The sequence below is a fragment of the Muscardinus avellanarius genome, assembly GCF_963383645.1.
Source record: "Muscardinus avellanarius genome assembly, chromosome: 11".
Classification (NCBI taxonomy): domain Eukaryota; kingdom Metazoa; phylum Chordata; class Mammalia; order Rodentia; family Gliridae; genus Muscardinus; species Muscardinus avellanarius.
The window spans coordinates 105,999,658-106,021,586 of NC_137797.1; the positions used below are offsets into that span (position 1 = coordinate 105,999,658).

The 21,929-nt window shown below is 41.9% G+C and overlaps 1 protein-coding gene across 2 annotated transcripts in view; it reads left to right on the forward strand.

The window, feature by feature from the left end:
* Nucleotides 1-21,929, forward strand: part of PTPRO (protein tyrosine phosphatase receptor type O) — a gene marked incomplete at both ends in the record, with an annotated part of 207,500 nt that overhangs the window by 164,601 nt on the left and 20,970 nt on the right. Inside the window, 3 exons of one of the 2 annotated variants that reach the window (XM_080705559.1) lie at nucleotides 174-257; nucleotides 7,163-7,198; nucleotides 11,201-11,282. In XM_080705559.1, coding sequence (XP_080561685.1) covers nucleotides 174-257; nucleotides 7,163-7,198; nucleotides 11,201-11,282 — 202 coding nt within the window. The remainder of the gene's footprint in view (nucleotides 1-173; nucleotides 258-7,162; nucleotides 7,199-11,200; nucleotides 11,283-21,929) is intronic. The other variant, XM_080705560.1, reaches the window with a different exon arrangement.

Below are 21,929 nucleotides of genomic sequence, written 5' to 3' on the forward strand. Positions count from 1 at the left end.
AGTATAAGCGCTCCCATTTCGATTTCACAGGGTGGAATCATATTTCATTGTAATTAAGGTGCTTGTCATATTAATTGATCCCAGTAGGTAATTGACTGATATCTGTTCGCAGTTGATGTTACTAACTCTGGCCACTTTTCATCTTTACATCTGTTATCTATTAATGCTCACAGGCGTAGGAGTATATTTGCTTTCTTAACCCTGCTACCTTCCTGTCTTTGGACTGATTATCTTTTGGCATTTTATATTAATCCTTGGTAAGTGACTTTTTCTTTTTTTTTACTGTTTACCTAACCAACTCTTTAAGTTAGCTTTTGAAAAGTAAGCAAAAAGAAAACAAATCAATTATTTCATGTACTGGGCAGCATCTAAAGTTATTATTAATCATATATTAAATGCACTAAAGCAATTAATGGTACCAGGATGCCTGTAACATCTTTCCAGTTACGTTTTCGTCTTGTTACATCACGACACGCTGCTCTTTCAGTAAACACTAGATGTCACTGGGTTCTTCATTCAGTCAGTCCATTGTCCTCTCTCTGTAAAGGATGTCCTCCGACTGCCCATCTCCGTCCACTAGAGAGGCAGAAATGCAGACGGCCTGAGGAACCAGAGTTTACACTCTGTATTTGGGGGGGGGAGGCTCTTTATAAAAAATAATTTTAACTCACTAGGTTTTGAATAGCTGAGGATGTTCAAGCTTCTTGTATGGTTTTCTTAGTTCATCCTTTTGCATATTCTTGCATAGAGTATTATAGTCCTGTTGTAGAGATGTGAAAATAGAAGTTTTAGGAGATTTGCTGTCTTGAGAACATATATATATATATATATATATATATAGAGAGAGAGAGAGAGAGAGAGAGAGAGAGAGAGATATGAATGGATGGAATTTAGGTTCCAGTTCCATCCAAAAGAATTCAAGTCAACTTACTATAGAGATAAAGTCAACATACTATAGAGATATATACATACCCATATTTATAGCAGCACAGTTCACAATAGCTCAGTTGTAGAGACAACCTAGGTGTCCATCAGCAGGTGGATGAAAAAAGAAAATGTGGTCCATACACACGATGGAGTTTTACTCAGAAATAAAGAACAAAGCCATGTCATTTGCAGGAAAATGGATGGAACTGGGAAATACCATGTTAAGCAGAATAAGTCAGGCTAAGAAAGTCACGTGTACATATTTTCTCTCATCTCTGGAAGCTAGAGGAAAAAGAAAGGAGGAAAAGGGGGGGGTCTTATGAAAATGGAATGGAGACCAATAGAGTAGAAGAAGAAGACCAGGGGAGAGAGAATGGGAGGGCAAGGGAAAGTAACAGAGACAGAATTTGATCAAATTGTTACATGCATGTGTTAAAACACCCCAGTAAAACTCACTCTTCTGTATAGTGACTATGCATCAATAAAAAAATAGAAAAATAATTAAAATAGCCAGGCGTGGTGGTGCACACTTGTAATCCGAGTATTCGGTAGGTGGAGACCAAGATTGCGGTTCGCGGATAGCTTCAGCTACTCAGCGAGGCCCTTCGCAACTCAGTGAGACCCTGTTTCAAAAATAGAAAGACTAAAGAATAGGGTTGGGGGTGTAGCTCGGCAGTAGAATGCCCCTGGGTTCCATCCCTGGTACCGCAAAAAAAAAAAAAAAAAATAACAATAATAATAATAATAATTAAAGAAATCCAGGTTCCGAGCCCAAATTCTCTTCTTCCATAGAAAAGCAACCTCCTTTGTTATATTATTGACCTCTAAATCACTTTAACAATCATACGTCGAGACATATCCTTTTTGTTTTATTTTCTCTTACTGTACTCATACATCATGACGAATTTCAGGGTGATAAAGGCACAGTTGTGGTTGAGTCCTCCCCCTGTTCCCACCTTTTGTGTTTTTCTAATAAACAATAATAATAACATCAACAACAACCTTGAATTCTGAGACTGAACAATCCAAGAGGATGATTTATTTTCCTAAACCATTAAGAGAAACAAAAGCAACTGACCAGGGAACTGATAGAGAAAATCCTTATCCTTAAGTATTAGTATGTGGTGTTCGAGTGATGAATCATGTGTAGACAGATCCAGGAATGTGGATAGCTTGAGAAGGACTTCAAAGAAAGCAATCACATTGTCTTCATAGTTTGTCAAAAATGATCTACGGTGAGGTGGGAAGGAGGAGCCGAAAAGTATTCGGGAAAATCATTCGTTCAAAAGGACAACCACTCAAACATCGCCCCACTCTTCAGAGGAAAGAAACACGGAGGACAGAACCAAGGATCTCAAATCGCAATGGAATAAGTGTATACGAAAGGCCTTTCTCATGGTAGAGATCGTTAATAACGGGATTTATTATTTTCCTTAAGCAACCAGAGGATAGGAGATAGCCGAGCTATATCTGTGGTAAAGCCAGCACTGTTCAGTACTTGTTATTCTGGTTTTCAGGATCAACCTTTACGACTCCAGCATCAGCTAGCTTTTAGGTCAGAGTGGTTCAGTGGTTCAGGGAGGCTCCGTGTTGACCTTCAAATGTCCTTGACGTTTAACTGTGCAACTACAGATGTCCTCGGGGATTCTGCTTATCATTCGAATACTTACAGCAAAGAAAGTGTCCTCCGCAGATTTCAGTGAGAACAAAAGAAAGGTGCCTGCGATGCCGCGTTCATTTCCTTGCTTAATTTTCTCAGACTTTCTAATTTCCCACTGTTACTTTATAAGCTTCTGTCAGGTGAGCCTGTGCTCATCATTTGCATGTCTTTCTTAAGGTCATTCCGATGCTTTTTCCAGTTTCAGCAACCCTTGGGGCTGCCGTTCACAGAACCAATCAAACAGTGTGAAATACAGTTTATCGGGGTTGGAGGGGGGATTCAGTAGGTTTTAGAAGACCCATCCCAAGACTGTAAATGGTTAACTCCAGGCAGAAGAAAAAGAAAAATAGATCATGGGGCTTCCTGTCACTTTCAGAAAACGTCAGCCATATCAACCAGGGAAAATATATTGAACATAAGTTATATTCTGAGCCCTAAACTTGTGCTATATCAGATATAAAAGAAGCCGGGCGTGGTGCCGCACGCTTGTAATCCCCGCGCTTGGGAGGCAGAGACAGGAGGATCGCGCAGGTTCGAAGCCAGCCGCGCTGGCTTAAGAGACCCTGTTTCCAAATAAAAATATAAAAATATGTCTGGGAGTGTAGCCCGGAGGTAGAAGGGCTTCCAGGAACCCCAGTACCCCACACACACACATACACACACTATATATATATGTATGTATGTATATATGTGTATATACATATATGTATGTATGTATATATGTGTATATATGTGTATATATGTGTATGTAGGTATGTATATATGTATATGTATGTATATATATGGGAAAATGTATAGCTCCTGTCCCTCAAGCTCAGTAGTCCCTGGACCATTCAGATTCCCTGCTGCTGGGCCTACCTCTTAACTTGTGGACGGTTCCCTCAGCTCTGAGCTGCTGAACAGCCCCCCCGGCAACTCCTTTGTATGAGTTTGTTTTCACATTTCATCTCTTCTCTTCACAAAAGCCTCAAAGCACAGAGCCGCTCACCACCCACTTCCTAGCACTCTGTCCAGCTTCCCTCAAAAGCATCCCTTTTTTGGAGGCACGTTCCCGTGGATGTCCTACAGCTGTCCTGATAAGGCTGGTAGTTTGGTGTGGAAATATAAAGAGTGTCGGAGAGTATTGCATAAATCTCTTCCCAGGGTGGGAGCAGAATCAGTTTGGAGCATGTGGGCTCCCGTGGTATCCTGCAAAGAGTTCTGACTTCAATGCTCTTAAAGCATGTTTTGTATGGAAAGAGCTTACCAAGGTCCCAGGAGCACTACTCCCTAGAGTAGGTAGCGCGTATAAAATGGGAGACTACTCACATTTTGTTGTGTTGTGTCTCAGTGGTTATAAATCCTGCGTTTCTACTGAGCCTCGTAGTTTGGGGATTGGATTCCAGTGTGGCCAGTTTTCCAAGTCTGTCATAGTCAGAAAGAACGTCTGATGAAGGCATCTTACCTTCTTGAAGTCACTGGGGTTTTGAACCTCACCCAGTAAAAAAATGTACAAGCCCATGTACACACGCATGCACCGCATGCCCAATGGGTGTTATGTATTGGTTATTTAGAAACGTGTGTAGTAGAAAAAAATGACATCTTAAACGTCACCAATAATTATTACTGTAACAGAACAGGGATGAGGCTCAGTGACTAAGAGCTTGTCTTGCATGCCAGGACCCTGGCTTGAACCCCCCAGTGCTGCCGGGCATGGTGGCGCACGCTTGTCATCCCCGCGCTTGGGAGGCAGAGACAGGAGGATCGCGCAGGTTTGAAGCCAGCCTCGCTGGCTTAAGAGACCCTGTTTCCAAATAAAATATAAAATAGTTCTGGGATTGTAGCCCAGAGGTAGAAGGGTTCCATCCTCAGTACCACCAAAAATACATACATAAACCCCCCCAGTGCTGAAAAAGAAAAGACAGGGAAAAAAACGATTTTTCACTGGTACATACACACACACACACACACACACACACACACACACACACACACACACTTTCCATAAGGTGCTAAAGTTAAAATTGCTAATGAAGCCTTAACACACTTACAAGTGAATTTTCTCCTTACTTTAGTCTTGCAATTGGTGCAGTAATTTTTTAAAAAGTAAGAAAATTTTATCAAGGTCACTGCGGAGCCTTATAATCCATCCTACCATCTTCCACTGCAGGGACATTTGGTATCAGCAAAATCTAAATAGAACAATGAACACTGTACACAAACCATGAAGGCATACACTTAACGGGAACAACATGTCATACAGAATACGTGATGTAGACTTTTATATTACACTGAAAGCTCAATCCGCGGATGTATAAAGATTGAAGAAAAAAAAAGACACGCGTCTCTCCTCCACGAGAGGTCTCCTCGCAGCTGTTGAAGAGTAGCGGCTTAATATTTCAGCGCTGAATTTATTCAGTGTCACTTTCTCACATGTATCTGCTTCTTCCCGGGCTCCCTTACGGTCTGTTTGGATAGCAAAGCCTCTTTATGTTCAGTCTCCACTGCAATCTGTGTCGGCCGCCTCCAGCTTGTACCAGCACCGATGGCACCTCTCCTGACATTCTGCCTTATAAAACACCAAAGTCAGACGGGCGTGGCGGCGCACGCTTGTAATCCCAGTACTTGGGAGGCTGAGACAGGAGGATCGTGGTTCTTGGACAGCCTCGGCTACTTAGTGAGGTTGTCGGCAACTTAGTGAGATTTTGTTTCAGAATAAAGAATAAAAATAAAATAGGGCTGGGGGTGTAGCTCAGAGGTAGAATGCCCTCTGGGTTCCAACCTCAGTACCAAAAAAAAAAAAAAGGGAAAAAGAAAAACCACCAAAGTCATTGGCTCTTACTACACACGTGGGATTCCTAACATTACTAAATTGCTATCATAAGAACTGAGATCAATAAAAAATGGCCAATAGGTATTTCTTTAGGTTCTTACACACCTATGTAGTCTAGCTACATCCACAATCCCAGTTGGCTTTTGAAGAGATGGAGGCAGAGAAAAAACTAGAATGTTTATCCTCCCTACATTTCAAGTCTGGAAGACAAGGGGGGGGGGGACAGGAAAGGCAAGAATGAACAGGCTGTCTTCACTTAGAAATGGGAAGAAATAAAAACTGCCCCACACTTGGAGGCACAAGCCTTCTTCTGTTCACAGGCCTCATTTCCCTAGGAGCTCAAAAGCCCAAGGGCAGTAGCACATTTTTTAATTGAATCAGTAAGTAAAATCCCGAGGACAGCATGGCAGAGATGTGTTTCCTTCACTAGGCATTTAGTGACCGCCACTTTGTGCTCACTGACTGTTCGGCCCTGGGAGGAGGCTCCAGGTGTGCAGGGGCTGGGGGCGTGTGTGCTCCTGTCTTACAACAGAAGAACGGCTCCAGTTACCAAGTGTGCTCAAAGCACAGAGATAGTGGTGCTTCCTTTAGCTAAAGGCCTTCAGGAAGGGGAGGTATCTAGACAGTCCCAATTTTAAGTATTAATAAACATTTGGGTGCGTAAGGCGACTTATGTCACGACTGGTTATTTACTCTAGTTTCTTATTATTTTCTGAAAAGCGTGCGCTTCATTAAAAATATTTAAAGACCTTCCTTTAAATATTACCTATAGCGAGTGTGTACTATTATATCACTGTACACTGAATTGCACGCTAATACTCATCATTTAAGTAAAACCAGAAAACGCAATAAACTGTTTCAATAGATACTACCTTAGCATTTGGTAACTTGGGTGAGTTATCTTACCTGTTGCATGAAAAGGATTATCCTAAATGTTTACCCAAAGCTTGCGTTAGTTTTTTTTCTGTGTTTGAGTTTCTGCACTAATCATGAATTAAGAAGTGTGTAGCCGGGCGTGGTACTGCACGCTTGTAATCTCAGTACTTGGGAGGCTGAGACAGGAGGACCACAGGCTCAAGACCAGCCTCATCAGCTTAGCAAGAGCCTACTTTAAAGCAAAAACCTAAAAGGGCTGAGGGATATAGCTCAGAAGTAGAACACTCCTAGGTTCAATCCCCGGTATCCCCCCACACAGTGTAATAGGTCCAATTCTTCAGACGGCTTACAACTTCTAGTTCAAAAGAGTCAGAACAATGCCATAGGAGAGTTTACATAAGTTCCATGTCCACACCGCACAAATTCATATCTCATAAGAAAACTTCAGAAAAGGTTATTTTAGTCCTTAAAAAACCAACACTGAGCCATCGAACCTTCAGTTATCTCTTCTAACCCCCAACTCTTCTTTCTTGACTGCAAAACCTGGAGCCGTTATGTAGTAGATACTTTTACATATTTACAAAATACTTCAGCAACTTAAATTTTCAGGAGTTAAAGGTAATATTTCTCGAATTCAGTTTGGGGCAAATATGAAATATATAAAGTGCAGGTATGTTACTTCACTCTAATAATTTTTAGAAATGAACCCAAAGTGATTGTCATTATCTTCTCTTTTATGGAAAAAAATTGAACAAACCTGAGATATGTTTAATGAAAATTAAATAAATTTGAGGTGCCTGATGTAATTACTTAAAGCTTTTCAGGTTTAATCTTTATAGTAATCAATTCTTTTCCTCAGATAAATTTGTCTTTTTTTAATCTCTCAGGAGTAAAAATGGCTTAAAGAAAAGGAAACTGACTAGGTAAGTTTTTAATAACTATTTTGTTTAAAAATATTGTCATCATAATGATTGTAACCTTTGAAATTAAAAAGACTGCCTTATTTCAAATAGAATGAATGCTTAAGAGGTATAAGTTTATATTGTGATAGCTAAACAAAACATCACTGTGCTTACGGACATGGGTAGAACGGCGTGGTGGCACACACTTGTAATCCCAGTGCTTGGGAGGCTGAGACAGGACGATCACAGGTTCGTAGCCAGCCTCAGCTACTTAGGGAAGTTCTCCACAACTTAGTGAGACCCTGTTTCAAAATAAAGGATAAAAAATAGGGCTGGGAATGTAGCTCAGAGGTAGAAGGCCCCTGAGTTCCATCCCCAGTGACACACACACACACACACACACACACACACACACACACACTCTGAGAAAAAAAGAATAAGATTTTTAGGGGCTATAAAAGTCTCGTGAGGGGGTTAGGGGGAAGTATAGAATTCTAAAATATGAAAATCTATTGTTTTACCACATCAAAAGGATACAAAAACCCTTGCTGTTTGGTATTTTGAAATCAAGTGGTTTTTTTTTTTTCAGAGAAAGGTTCTTACTTTTTTTAATGTTTTATTAAATGCTTAGATAATCTCTCGGAAAGCCTTATAATACATAGGAAAGATAATCGCTCTGGCTAGCCTCTGGTCTCACTTCCCTTTCGAACTGTGAAGTCACGAGAATTATGATTCTGGAGGAAGGGAATGAACCATCGATGAATCCCCAAACACTATTAGCTTTTTCCCTCCAGGTCTTTTCTTAGATAAAACTCCCCATAAGAGTGGAGAGTCTTACAAATGGAGCTAGTGAGTTCTTGACACTTGCCGAGCGCATGGGTTCACTTGTACACGGAGGCGATCGGGGGAATCCATCCAGGTCTCTGACGCCTCTGCTCATGAAACCGTAACCCTGAGTGAGCTATAATATAATTAGAAAGAAACCTGATGTCAAAATATTTTTATTTCGCTTTGAACGGCCTATCATTGTACAGTGCCTGGTAGAGGCTGTTTCCCCTAAGTTGTTTCAAATCTGCACCCATTCCACAAGACCTGCCTCGGCACAAGAGAGGTACTGCCCCCTGGAAGGAATATTTGACCCAAACAGGAAATCTTTGTGGTTCGCGAAGTGGGCTGGGTGGGTAAGCGAGCTCGAGGGGCACAGACCGTGGCACTTGGGGTAAAAGGAGAGAGCTGTTCCCCCCGAAGACCTGGGCAGACACAAGAAAGACGATTCTGCAGGACCCGAAAAGGAGACTGGTAGAGTTTAGAAGCAGTGGGACTTGCCCGCAAGCCAGAAACCTCACATCAAACCATCTTCTTCCTGTGTCTCCGAGTCCTCCCTCTTCCCTCCTCCTTCAGAAGCCTCTTCCCGGTGCTGCCCAGCTCTTTTCTCCCTTCTCTTTTGGTTTTTCTCCAGATGTTCCAGCACCAACATGGCCCCTTGGTTCTTTTTTTTTTTTTTTTTTTTTCTTTTTGATAGTACAGATTGAATCCAGGGGCATTCAATCTCTGCGCCACACCCCCAGACCTATTTTATTTTTTATTTTGGAACAGGGTCTTGCTAAGGCATTGAGGTTCTCACTAAGTTGCTGAGGCTGGCCTCAAACCTGTGATCCTCCTCTCTTAGCCTCCCAAGTACTGAGATTACCAGTGTGCACCACCACACCCAGTTTGGGTCCTGTTTTCTCTCTCTCTCTCTCTCTTTCTTTCTTTCTTTCTTTCTTTCTTTCTTTCTTTCTTTTTTTTGTGGTACTGGGGATGGAATCCGGGTATAGTCTACCTCCGAGCTACATCTCCAGCCCTATTTTTTATTCCTTATTTTGAGTTGCAAAGGGCCTCACTAAGCAGCTGAGGCCGGCCGTGAACCACAATCCTCTTGTCTCAGCCTCTCTAAGGCTGGGATTACAAGAGTGTGCCACCACACTCGGCTTGACTTTTCTTTTTCTAACCCAGACCTATTTTCTGAGATTTCCCTTCCCTCAGTATGCTCCTGTGTTTTCCTAATTAGGAATGAAAACTGGAAGGGTCTAGCCCAGCTGCAAGCTCTGCGTCCTGCCAAAGGAGCGCAGCTACAGGGCGTCATCCTCGTGTCTTTCATCCCAGGACAGCGGCCCCTTTAGCCTTGCTTTTGCTAAAACAGCAAGTTTGCAAATGGGGGAAGCTTTGAACTAGGGCTCCCCTCCCCTGGTTCCAGTCAAAGTCCTGCCCTGGCTCTCCCATGAGGAGAACAGCGATAGTACTATCCATGTTCACCTGGGGGGAAGGTCAACCAAGCAAGACAACATACGTGGACATTTGTGTTTTATGAATATGAATCATCATTGTTATTGTTATTAAGAAACAAAATCATTAAAGTTTAAGATGGGCATGATGGCATACGCCTGTAATCTCAGTACTTTTGAGGCTGAGGCAGGACGATCGCAGGTTCAAGACCAGCCTCAGCAATTTAGCAAGACTTTCTTCAGCAACCTAGCCAGACCCTGTTTCAAAAAATAAAAAGGGTTGGAGGTGTAGCTCAGAGGTGGAATGCTCCTGGATTCAACCCCTAAAACAACAAAAGGGAAGAATTAAAGTTTAAATGCATTATCTGGGAGATTTAATGCCTCTTAGTATCTACTAAAATCTTTACATTAATCTACTGCAATGACCCGACCAATCACTTTGAACAAATATCTATTCAAATAGGACTAAGAGTAACACAAAGGCTATAAGCTGAGCAGCAGGTCACGCAATTAATGGAAAAGTTAAGTGAGTGGACCCAGCCCGGGTTGAAAGGTTCGCATCAGTATGTCATTGCACAGAAGCAGAAAACACTCTTGTTTAGGTCAGTTCTGTAAGGAGTAAGCAGCTCCTGCTGGGCATGGTGCACACTTGTAATCCCAGTATTCGGGAGGCTGAGACAGGAGGATGTGGTTCAGTGACAGCCTCAGCTACTGCTTAGTGAGGCCCTCTGCAACTCAGTGAGACCCTGCTTCAAAATAAAGAATAAAAAATAGGGCTGGGGGCATAGCTCAGAGGTAGAATCTGGGTTCCATCCCCAGTACCTCAAAAAAGAAAAAAAAGAAAAGAAAAAAAAATAAGCAGCTCCAGAAAACTACAGAACATAAGTCCTATTCACCAAAAGAGGTAAGAAAGTCTGAGATTCTACCTCTGAGCCGTTTCAGTTCGTTGGTAGATGTGCGAGCCTGTAAATACAGCTCTCTCAGGAGACCCAGGGAGCCTTCTGAACAAGTGCTCCATTGCACAGCCCAGGCGCCTGCTCTGCAGATGCTGTGGCCAGCCACCAGAGCAAATCTTTGTGTTTGCAAAGCTGTTTAGATCCCTAAGTTTCTTTACACGGTCCGTGTCATCCCTGTGAGGTAGGTATGTCCGTAGCATTTTATCAATAATAATGATGAATCTCTGAAGAGTTAGGTAATTCCCCAGAACCACATTGTGAATGAAGAACAGGAAACCATAACTCAAATAGGCCTTTAGAATCCAATCCAATCCAACCCAATCCATAACTATAACATTTTATCAGTGACAATGATGAATCTCTAAAATATTAGGTAATTCCTCAGAACCATATTGTAAAAAAAGAACAGTAAACCATAACTCAAATAGGCCTTTGGAATCTAATCCTTTATTCTTGTCCATGTTCTACAGTTTCCTAGAAACAACACGTATGTATATGCGTGCGTGTGTGTGTGTGTGTGTGTGTGTGTGTGTGTGTGTGTTATAGGCATGTAACTGATTTTATTGCTAGAGTAAGAGCCAAATACCTCCAAGAAGTGTGGCATCTAGGCTCCTTTTTAAAAATTATAATGTATTAGAAGCTGGCAATGTTCATCAAAAATACAAAAGTAAGTACCATTCTTTGAGAAGTAAAACTCCTCTTCCCCAGCAAAGAAATATATATAATATATATTATATAAAGAGAAATAAATAATACTGGTCAATGGAATTTTTTAAACCTGCATTTCTTTGTGTTTGACAAAGCCCAGTTCAGTTGGATGACTTTGACTCCTACATCAAGGACATGGCCAAAGACTCCGACTATAAGTTTTCTCTCCAGTTTGAGGTGAGTTGGGTAGAAGGTTCCCCCACCTTCTTTTTGGGGGAGGGTGTGGGAGCGGTTGGGTTTGTATTGGAGTCCTGGTCCTGGTCCCTAAAAACAAGGATGCCTCCCCTAGGTGGTTCAGAATGCAGGTCCTCAACCCTTGACCACTCGGCCACAGCTTGGGTGGCCCAAATAGGGGAAGGAAAGAGGAGATGCGAATAGAATAATGGGAGAAGCCATCACTGGATACTGAGAAACCGGGGTGCAGGGTTACAAGAGCCGGCTGAGGCCTGTTTCACCTTGAGGAGTCTCAGCCTGTTCCTCTTGCAGCTCCGCACTACACGGTAGTGGGACCTATGGCACCTCTGCCTCCTGGGAATGCCACAGGCTGGGGCAGGGCCCCCATAGCCACAGAAGTCCTCGCATGGTAGCTAACACTGTTTTGCATGCTTTCATTTTTTTTCACTGGAAATATTTATTTTCCTCCTTGAAAGTAATAGGGCAACACGATTTTTGCAGAAAAAGAAAAAAGTTGCCAACGCTTTTTTTTTAGCACGCATTTTTTTTTTTAGTCTAAGATCTTATATCAGGATGTAGCCAGAAATGAGTTCGTTGGAAAAATAAAGTTGGACCTTATTTGCACACCTACATCCTGGATGCTAATGGCTTCGGGTTCTTTAGGCTTCTGGAACTACTCAGGTGGTAATTTGTCAGATGCCAGGTCTCTATCTGGTATGCATGTTCTATTTGGAAGAAGCCACCTGACTCTGGAAGTCTTTTTCATCACAGGCTTAGATGGTGTGTTTAGGACCAACATTCTCTCAAGCACTGGCCCCCCGGTCTTGCTTCCTGCTTCACTTGAAATTTTCAGGCGCTGAAAACCCTCATCTCCCCCCAGAGAGACGTGTTCAGGTTTACTGTCACAGTTTCCAGCCACTTTCAAAGAAGCATTGCGCTCCTGGGCTTGATCTCTGGGTATATGTCAGACCACTCATACAGCAGCCCTCCAGTTTTCCTGAAATGTATCAATAGCTAGCATGACTTAAGGGGGAAAATATTCCCATTTCTACGGGGAACCCAAGAAGAGAGCAAGATGGAGGAATCAGCTGAGGCTGGCCGAATCCAATAGCTAAGCAGTTTTTGTTCCATGTAGATGAGCACTTATACTCCTTGTATTCATTTTGACACTGACATTGAAAGATAATACACACACACTGAACAACTGCATCATTTATAAGCATTATGCAAGTGAAACTACTGTCTAGACTTACATAGATTACCAATACAGCTATAAGTCACACATAAAGCTATACAAGTTGCTAATTTGTGCTCACTGAATAAATTTATTTTCCACTCAGCAGTTCATTTTGTATCTTCTGAAAAGATTGATTAGCCTCTGACCAAAAAAAAAAAAAAATCCATCATTCTTTAAGAAGATATAGGATTATGGGATTGAAATCAACTCCTCTTCTTTTTTTTCAGTACTGGGGATGGAACCCAGGGGCATTCTACCTCTGAGCTACACCCCAGCCCTATTTTTTTTCTTTATTTTGAATCAGGGTCTCACTGAGCTGCAAAAGGCCTCACTAAGTAGCTGAGGCTGGCCGTGAACCACAATCCTTTTGTCTTAGTCTCCCAAATGCTGGGATGACAAGCGTGTGCCACCACACTGGGCTCGAGCCCCTCGTTTTTGACAGCCTATAGGAGAAAGGTTTTGAAAATAAAACACCAGACTGCAGAGCTTGAAGTGTGAGATCTCACAACACACATTCCATGTTGCTTATCCTATTTCTGGGCTTTGTGATTGACCAGGATGTTAGCAAAAGTCTTCACCGTCTTTGTTCAGAAATGTGGCTATAAAAGCTCAAATTAAAACTACAGAATTTTGCCAACCGGTCCATAAGTGATGATATTTGATTTCTGGCAGTAGCCCCCTTTTTGCAGACACTTTGATTGTGTTTCAGCCAGATCACTGGAGATCCACCCATCTACAGTTATTATTGAGACACCTTACCTCAGGCTGGGGATGTAGCTCAGTGGTCAAGGGCTTGCCCAGCAAAGGGAGGCTCTGGCTTCTAGCCTCAGTACTGCAAAAGGAAAAGATTGCTTTATATCTTCTCCAACAGTTCTTCTGCCAGGGGGTCTTTGCTGTCAGATTTGAGGTATTCTGTCCTTCCTTCCCAGATTTTGATGTCTGTTTCCAAGTGCCTATCCTAGTAATACGTCCACCAGAAGAAATGCCACCTCTAGCCATGTGCCAGAACCCAGGGCCCTGCTGATCATTGCTAGACATTCTGGAGGCTGATTTCCTTCATATTACATCTTCCATTATCCACTTCTGATTCCCATCATGACTGTACACCGACTACTCTGCCTAGGTCACCTGTTAGGGACTCAACTGTAGCCCTCCCAAAGATACCTTGAAGCCCTAAGCTGTCAGGACCTCAGAATGTGACCTTATTTGAGAATAGCATTGTTGCCCATGGAAGTAGCTGAAATGGTATCATCCTGGTGCAGGGTGGACTGTAGGTCAGAGGTGACTGGTATCCCACGTGGTCTGGGCCTGCTTCCCCAGCTGTGTGACCTTAAAATGTGGCCAGCGGAACAGAATCGGCTTTGGGGTTGGGTGACTTTGCGAGATCTAGGGCCTTTGTAGCAAATTACCATGGTCTTACTGGCTTAATCAACAGAAATTTATTCTCATAACTATTGAGACCTTGGAAGTCCGAAACCAAGGGGCCAGCAGGGCCACATTTCCTCTGAAGCTCTGGGGTGGGGGTGGGGACACCCTCCTCCTCTCTCAGCTTTAGGTGGCTCCAAGTGGCAACTCTGTCACTTCAGTCTCCATCTCCATATTTCCATGACCTTCATCTCTGCTCCGGGACGAGCCCACGTGCGATCCTTAATGAGCTACAGCTGCAAAGACCCCCTCTTGATTTCCCCCCAAATAAGGTCACAGTCAGAGATTCTGCGGGTTAGAATTTATCACTGGGCGGGGGGGAGGACCACCATTCAACTCTGTAGTCTAGAAAGAAAAAAGGTGATAGGTTATATTAGAAACCAAAGTGGCAAAAGGGAACGCGACAGTGACGTGCGTTGGTTTCAGGCCACATCACCCCCGCACTTTGCCATCGTGAGGATTTTTTTTTTTTTTTTTTTAACAATTTTTTTTATTGAACATAAATAGTATACATTTACACTATATTTGGTGCCCTCTCCCCCCGCCCCCGTTTTCTCCCCCCCCCCACCAATGGTTGGCCAGGTTAACCATGTCTTATTCATAATTTTACACATGTTCAGGTGAAGATGCTCCTTAATCAAGATCGGCCTTTCTCCTCTCCTATCTTTCCATTAAAACTTAGCTAGTATTTCCCCTCTAATATCTGGGGTCCTACTGGTATCCTTTGTGTTTTCTAGTTTGGGCATATTAGAGGAAACATGTGTATCTTCTCCTTCTGTGCTTGGCTGATCTCACTTAACATGATGCTTTCCAGGGCTTTCCATCTTCTTGCAAATGATAAAATTTTGTTCTTCTTTATGGCTGAATAGAATTCCATTGTGTGTATTTCCCACAGTTTTGCTATCCATTCATCTGTTGATGGTGATCTGGGTTGGATCCATATTTTGGCTATTACAAATTGTGCTGCTATGAACATAGGTATGCATATGTTGCTGTATTTCTCTGAATTCAACCCTTTTGGAAAGATACCCAGGAGTGGTATAGCTGGATCATATGGAGGATCTATTCCCACTTTTCTTAGGAATCTCCACACAGATCTCCATAGTGGCTGAACTAGTTTGCACTCCCACCAACAGTGTAAAAGAGTTCCTCTTTCCCCACATCCTCGCCAGCATTTGTTGTTGTTTGATTTCTTTATGCTTGCTACTCTCACTGGGGTTAGATGGAATCTCAGTGTAGTTTTGATTTGCATCTCCCTGATGGCCAGTGATGAAGAACATCTTTTCATGTATCTATTAGCCCTTTGTATCTCTTCTTTTGTGAAGTGTCTATTTAGTTCATTTGCCCATTTCTTGATTGGGTTGTTTGTTTTGTTGGTGTAGAGCCTTTTGAGCTCTTTGTATACTCTGGATATTAGCCCCCTATCAGAATGGTGGCTGGTAAAGATCCTTTCCCATTCTGTAGGCTTCCTCTTTAGGTTATTGATAGTTTCCTTTGAGGAGAAGAAACTTTTTAGTTTAATGTTATCCCACTTGTTTATTCTTGCTTTAATTTCCTGAGCTTTGGAGGTTTTGTTGAGAAAGTTACTGCCTGTGCCAATATGTTGTAGTGTTGAACCTATGTTCTCCTCTACTAACTTCACCGTCTCAGGTCTAATTTCTAAGTCTTTGATCCATCTTGAGTTGATTCCTGTGTTAGGTGAGATATAGGGGTTTAGATTCATCTTTTTACAAATGGCTAGCCAGTTCTCCCAGCACCACTTGTTGAAAAGGCTGTCTTTTCTCCAGCGTATGTGTTTGGCCCCTTTGTCAAAGATTAATTGACTAAAGATGTGTGGGTTTGTTTCTGTATCTTCTATTCTAATCCACTGGTCAGTATATCTGTTTTTGTGCCAGTACCATGCTGTTTTTACTACTATTGCTCTATAGTATAGTTTGAAGTCTGGGATTATAATGCCTCCTGCGTGTTTCTTGTTATTGAGAATTGCTTTGGCTATTCTAGGTCTTTTCTTTCTCCATATGAAGTTCATGATTGATTTTTCTAGGTCTCTGAAGAATGTCACTGGTATTTTAATGGGAATTGCATTGAACCTATAGATCAGTTTTGGCAGAATGGCCATTTTGATGATATTTATTCTGCCTATCCATGAGCACGGGAGATCTTTCCATCTTCCAAGGTCTTCTTCTATTTCTTTCTTTAATGTTTTATAGTTTTTGTTGTAGAGGTCTTTTACATCTTGGGTTAGGTTTATTCCTAGGTATTTTATTGGTTTTGAGGTTATAGTGAATGGAATTGTTGTTTTTGTTTCCTTCATTGTGGATTCGTTGTTGGCATAAAGAAAGGCCACTGATTTCTTTAGGTTGATTTTGTAACCTGCGACTTTGCCGAATTTGTCGATCAGCTCCAGAAGTCTTTTGGTTGAGTTCTTTGGGTCTTCCAGGTAAAGGATCATGTCATCTGCGAATAAGGATAATTTCACTTCCTCTCTTCCTATGTGGATTCCTTTAATTTCCTTCTCTTGTCTGATTGCTGCAGCAAGAGTCTCAAGGACTATATTGAAAAGGAGAGGTGAAAGTGGGCATCCTTGTCTTGTTCCTGACTGTAGTGGAAATTCTTGCAGTTTTTCCCCATTCAATATAATGTTGGCTTTGGGTTTGCAGTATATTGCCTTGATGATGTTGAAGTACTTTCCTTCTATCCCAATTTTTTGCAGTGTTTTTAACATAAATGGGTGTTGGATTTTGTCGAATGCTTTTTCAGCATCTATTGCTATGATGATGTGGTTTTTGTTCTTGGTTCTATTTATGTGGTGAATAACATGTATTGATTTGCGTATGTTGAACCAGCCTTGTTTTTCTGGGATGAAACCGACTTGGTCGTGATGAATTATTCTCTTGATATAGTTTTGAATGCGTATAGCTAGTATTTTGTTTAGAATTTTTGCATCTATGTTCATTAAGGATATTGGTCTGTAGTTTTCCTTTCTTGAGGTATCTTTATTTGGTTTGGGGATTAATGTGATACTGGCCTCATAGAAGGAATTTGGAAGAGTTCCATCTCTTTCAATTTCCCGGAACGTGTTATGAAGTATTGGTATTAGTTGTTCACTGAAGGTTTTGTAGAATTCAGCTGGGAACCCATCTGGGCCTGGGCTTTTCTTTGGTGGAAGAATTTTTATTGCCGTTTCTATTTCTTTGGTTGTTATTGGTTGGTTTAGGCTTGCTATGTCCTCTTGGTTGAGTGTAGGAAGGTTAACTGTGTTTAGAAATCTGTCAATTTCATCCAGGTTTTCAAATCTATTGGAGTATAAATTTTTAAAGTAGTTTCTGATAATGTTTTGAATTTCTTCACTATCAGTGGTGATATCTCCTTTTTCATTTCTAATTTTGGTAATTTGAGTTGATTCTCTTTTTCTTTTGGTTAGGTTGGCCAGGGGTTTATCAATTCTATTAATCTTTTCAAAGAACCAACTTTTTGTTTTATTGATTCTTTGAATTGTTTTTTTGTTCTCTATTTCATTTTTTCTGCTCTAATTTTGATGATTTCTCGTCTTCTGCTGGCTTTGGGAATGGATTGTTGCAGAATTTCTAGATCCTTGAGTTGTTTCATTAGGTTCTTTACTTGGTGGTTCTCCATCCTTTTTATGTGGGCACTCAATGCGATAAACTTTCCTCTTAGTACTGCCTTCATGGTGTCCCATAGGTTTTGGTGGGTTGTGTCTCTGTTTTCGTTTGTTTCCATAAATTTCTTTATTTCTTCCCTAATTTCTGCTCTTACCCATTCGTCATTTAGTAGTGTATCATTCATTCTCCATGAATTTGAATACTTTCTTTCGAGTTTCCTGTTGTTGATTTCTACTTTTATTCCATTGTGGTCTGAAAAGATGCATGGGATTATATTACATTTTTTGAAATTGCTGGTATTTTCTTTGTGTCCCAGGATGTGATCTATTTTGGAGAAGGTTCCATGGGCTGCTGAGAAGAAAGTGTATTCTGTAGTTCCTGGTTGAAATACTCTGAAAACGTCTATTAGGTCCATTTGGTTTATGGTTTCCTTTAGTTCTAAAGCATCTTTACTCATCTTTTGCCTCGAAGATCGATCCAGTGGTGTGAGAGGCGTATTAAAGTCTCCCAGAATTATTGTATTTGGGTCTACTTGGGATCTTATGTCCAGAAGGGTTTGTTTTACGAATGTGGTTGCACCCACATTTGGGGCATAAATATTTACTATCATTATATCTTCTTGGTGTATTGTTCCTTTTAATAAAAGGAAGTGCCCTGATTTGTCTCTTTTGATGTGTTTTATTTTAAAGTCTGTTTTGTTGGATATCAGGGTTGCTACCCCTGCTCTTTTTCGGTCACTGGTGGCATGGTATATCTTTTTCCATCCTTTCACCTTCAACCTGTGAATGTCTTTGGCTGTGAGGTGAGTTTCTTGCAGACAGCATATGTTTGGATTATGTTTCCTAATCCACATTGCCAGTCTATGTCTTTTGATTGGTGAGTTAAGTCCTTTGACATTAAGTGATATTATTGAAATATGCTTTTTGTTTTCTGCCATTTTGTGTTCTGTCTACTCTTGGGTGTTGTGATCTTTCTTCTTTACTTAAATGGCCCACTTATTAACTTCCTCTCTTCTCTGATTCTGGAGTCTGCTTCTTTTTTCTTCCTTATGATTTATTTCTTTAAGAATTTTCTCCAGTGTTGGCTTTGAATTCATGAATTTTTTGAGATTCTGTTTATCCTGAAAGACTTTGACTTCCCCATTGATCTTGAATAGTAGTTTTGCTGGATAGATTAATTTGGGCTGGAAGTTATGTTCTTCCAGGGTCTGAATCACGTCGTACCAGTCTCTCCTAGCATTCCTGACCTGGGTTGTATAGTCTGGGGTGATTCTTATTGTTTTGCCTCTATATGTCACCTGTCCTTTTGTTCTCACTGCTTTTAAGATTCCTTCCTTGGCCTCTATGCTGGTCAATTTGGTTATTATGTGGCGTGGAGTGGTTTTTCTTTGGTCCTGTCTCAGTGGAGTTCTGTATGCCTCCTGTACTTGAAGATTCAAGTCTCTTTCCATATTTGGAAAATTCTCTGAGATTATTTCCTTGAAGATATTACATATGCCCTTGGTCTGTACCTCTATCCCTTCCTCAATGCCTATTATCCGTAAATTAGGGCGCTTCATATTATCCCATAATTGCTGGATGTTTAGGTTTTGTTGCTGTAAAGATTTCTGTATATCGCTGACTGTGTTTTCGGTTTGGGATGTACTGTCTTCTAATATTGATATTCTGTTTTCCATTTCATCTAATCTTCCAGAGTTTCTTTCTATTGCTGTCTTCATTTCACTTATTGCCTCTTTCATTTCATTCCAGACCTCTTTCTGATTCTTTTTTAGTGTTTCTATTTCATCTTTAACCTCCTCTATACTTGTTTTAAAACCTTTCATCATATTGAACAACAAGATTCTGAACTCCCCTTCTTGCATTTCTAGTAGGTCAGTATTCGTGATTTCTGCTGTCTCTTCATAACTCCTGGTTCTCATATTTATAGTGTTCTCTGTCCTGTTTTTCTGATTTCTACCCATCGTTCGTGAGTAATGTGTTTAGTCAAATCTTAATATTAGGAGTTTAGGAGTATCGGCCAGTCAGCTGAGCCTTTCCAGTGTTGAAAGTGGGTGATGTGGGAGGAGCTGGGGTGATGGGTAAAGGAGTCAGATTAGGTGGAGGATATGTTAGGTTGAGAAGGACTTTAAGTATGATAAAGTAATAACTTGCTATGAATGAGAGAGAGTTAACTACTAGGACTCTTGTTGTTAGTAGAGTAGTTATGGATATAAAAAATACTTTGAGTTTTAAACCATGAGGTATATTATGGGGAAAAGTTTTGGGGGAGAAATGTATGTAGGTTAGTGTGGGAAGGTTTGTAAATAGGGATGCTGGTAGGAGCAGACAGACATAAAAAAAAAAAAAAAAAAAAAAAAAAAAAAGAATCCCCTCAAGATACCAAGACTATTATGTAATCCAAGAAAAAGGAAGGTAAACCAATCAAAGGAGGAGAATGAAAGAAAAGGAAGGAAAAGGGAAGAGAGAGGAAAAAGGAAGAGGAATAAAATAAAAGGAACTAGCAGCTGTGTGAAATAAAAAAATAAGGCAAACTATCCAATGTATATATATATAAAACAACAAGTTAAAGTAAGAGAAGTTTGGATTAAAAGAAGAAAAAAAAGAAATCAGCAATAACCATACTAAAACAAAAGCACTTTAAAAGCAAAAGAAAACATAACATCCACATTAAAAGTAAAACAAACAGTCCTCCTTATTTACGCATATGGGGTCAGGTCCATATAATATGTGCGTATCTGATTGCTTGGTAGCTTTCAGGATACCGTCCAATGTCTCTTAGTTTTCTTTGTACTCTATTTTTATCTTCTTAAGTCACTCTGGGTGTTTGGACACCTTTTTCTCCTTTAGCTGCTTTAGGTTTATGTGTCCGGGTGTCTGGTTTCACTGTTATTTGATTCTGTACAGTTCACAGATTCTGCGAAATTCTAACCTGTGGTCAGCACATCTGCACTCACCACCCTCGCCTCCAGCCTGTGCTTCCCTACAGCAGGGGTGGAGAGTGACTAAAGTGTAATTGGAACTTCCCCCTGAGGTCCTGAGCAGATTTTGTGGCCCGATGGATTTTCTTGTGTCTCTGGAAATTCCAGCTGGGCTAGCCGGTGTGGTCCCAAGATGTGCCCTGGGCAAATGAATGCTGGTTCCTGGGTGGCCACACTTACTGCCAGAGCTCTGCCTATTCCAAGAGTGCAGGCTGGATGCACTGTTAATACTGGACCCTAGTGAGAGTGGGTGCAGCTGTCTATTGCTGCTGGTATGTTCTTCCAAGGTGTATTGAGCTGTGTTCTCACTTAGAACTAAGCATCTGGCTACCAGGAGGTTGGGAATACCCCGCGGTGGGCCAGGGGTGCAGGGTAGGTGCTCAAGGGTCCAGTGTGCGGTGTCCAGCAATGGTCTCTGCGTCCCGCGGGACGTAGAGGCTGGAGGTGCCCCAAGGAGATTTCCGGGTCTCCCAGTGCTTTTGCAGCCTGGAGGGTAGGCTCTGGCAAGGTAGCAGGGGTTAGCCACAGAAGCAGGCTCCAATTTAGGAGGACAGTGTACAGGCACTGATTACTAGTAGGGGACAGGCAGGATGCGCGAGGAGAGTGCTCTGAGGCTTGAGCCCGTGGTGGGGGGTTGAGACTGCGACTGCGCACACGCTAGGACCCCAGTTACTAGGGCGCCCTCAGGTACCTGTCTTGGTGCAGGAATCCGTGTGAGTCTCTGTGCCGATGTGATCCGGTCGCTGGTGGGCAGACAGAGTTCTGGTGGGTGCTGCTCGCTGCTTAGGATGCGGTCCTAAGTCCGTTTTTATTCCCGGATTATCTTGCCGTGGAAATATCGGGCAGGCAGCTCCTTGGACAGCTGCCAAAGCAGCCCGCGGCTCAGCGTTCTGGTCCATCGTGAGGATTTTTAAGCCTCCGGTGTTTCCATATGGTTAGAAAGAAAAGAGGCGCAAAGCTACTGAGCTGGAAACTCGGCGTTTGATTTTCCACTTAGCGACAGGCTAAATTGCAAAGCCCACAATGCGTTTTGTGCATACACACGGCTCCTGCTCCGCGGCAATTCCACTCTGGCAATTTACACTTACAGTGTTCAGCCAATTAGGCCTCTCTTATCAACTGAGGGCATTTACAGCAGGGAGCCAGCACACAATTAAAGTTCTATCTGCTCGTCAGCTTCCATATGTGCCCGCTCTGAGCCTCAGTCTGTTTTCCCAGCTTCTTTTGTATTGGAGGCCTTTTCCTGTGGCTAATCGGTCTGTCCCCAAAGAGAGGGATGGGAGAGGGAGAGTTGTCAGACAGTTAGCACAAATGGCAAAGGAGGGAGGAATTATGCATCCCGACGAGGCAAAACAAGCAAGTATCCTCGTAGAAGCGGTTCACAATCA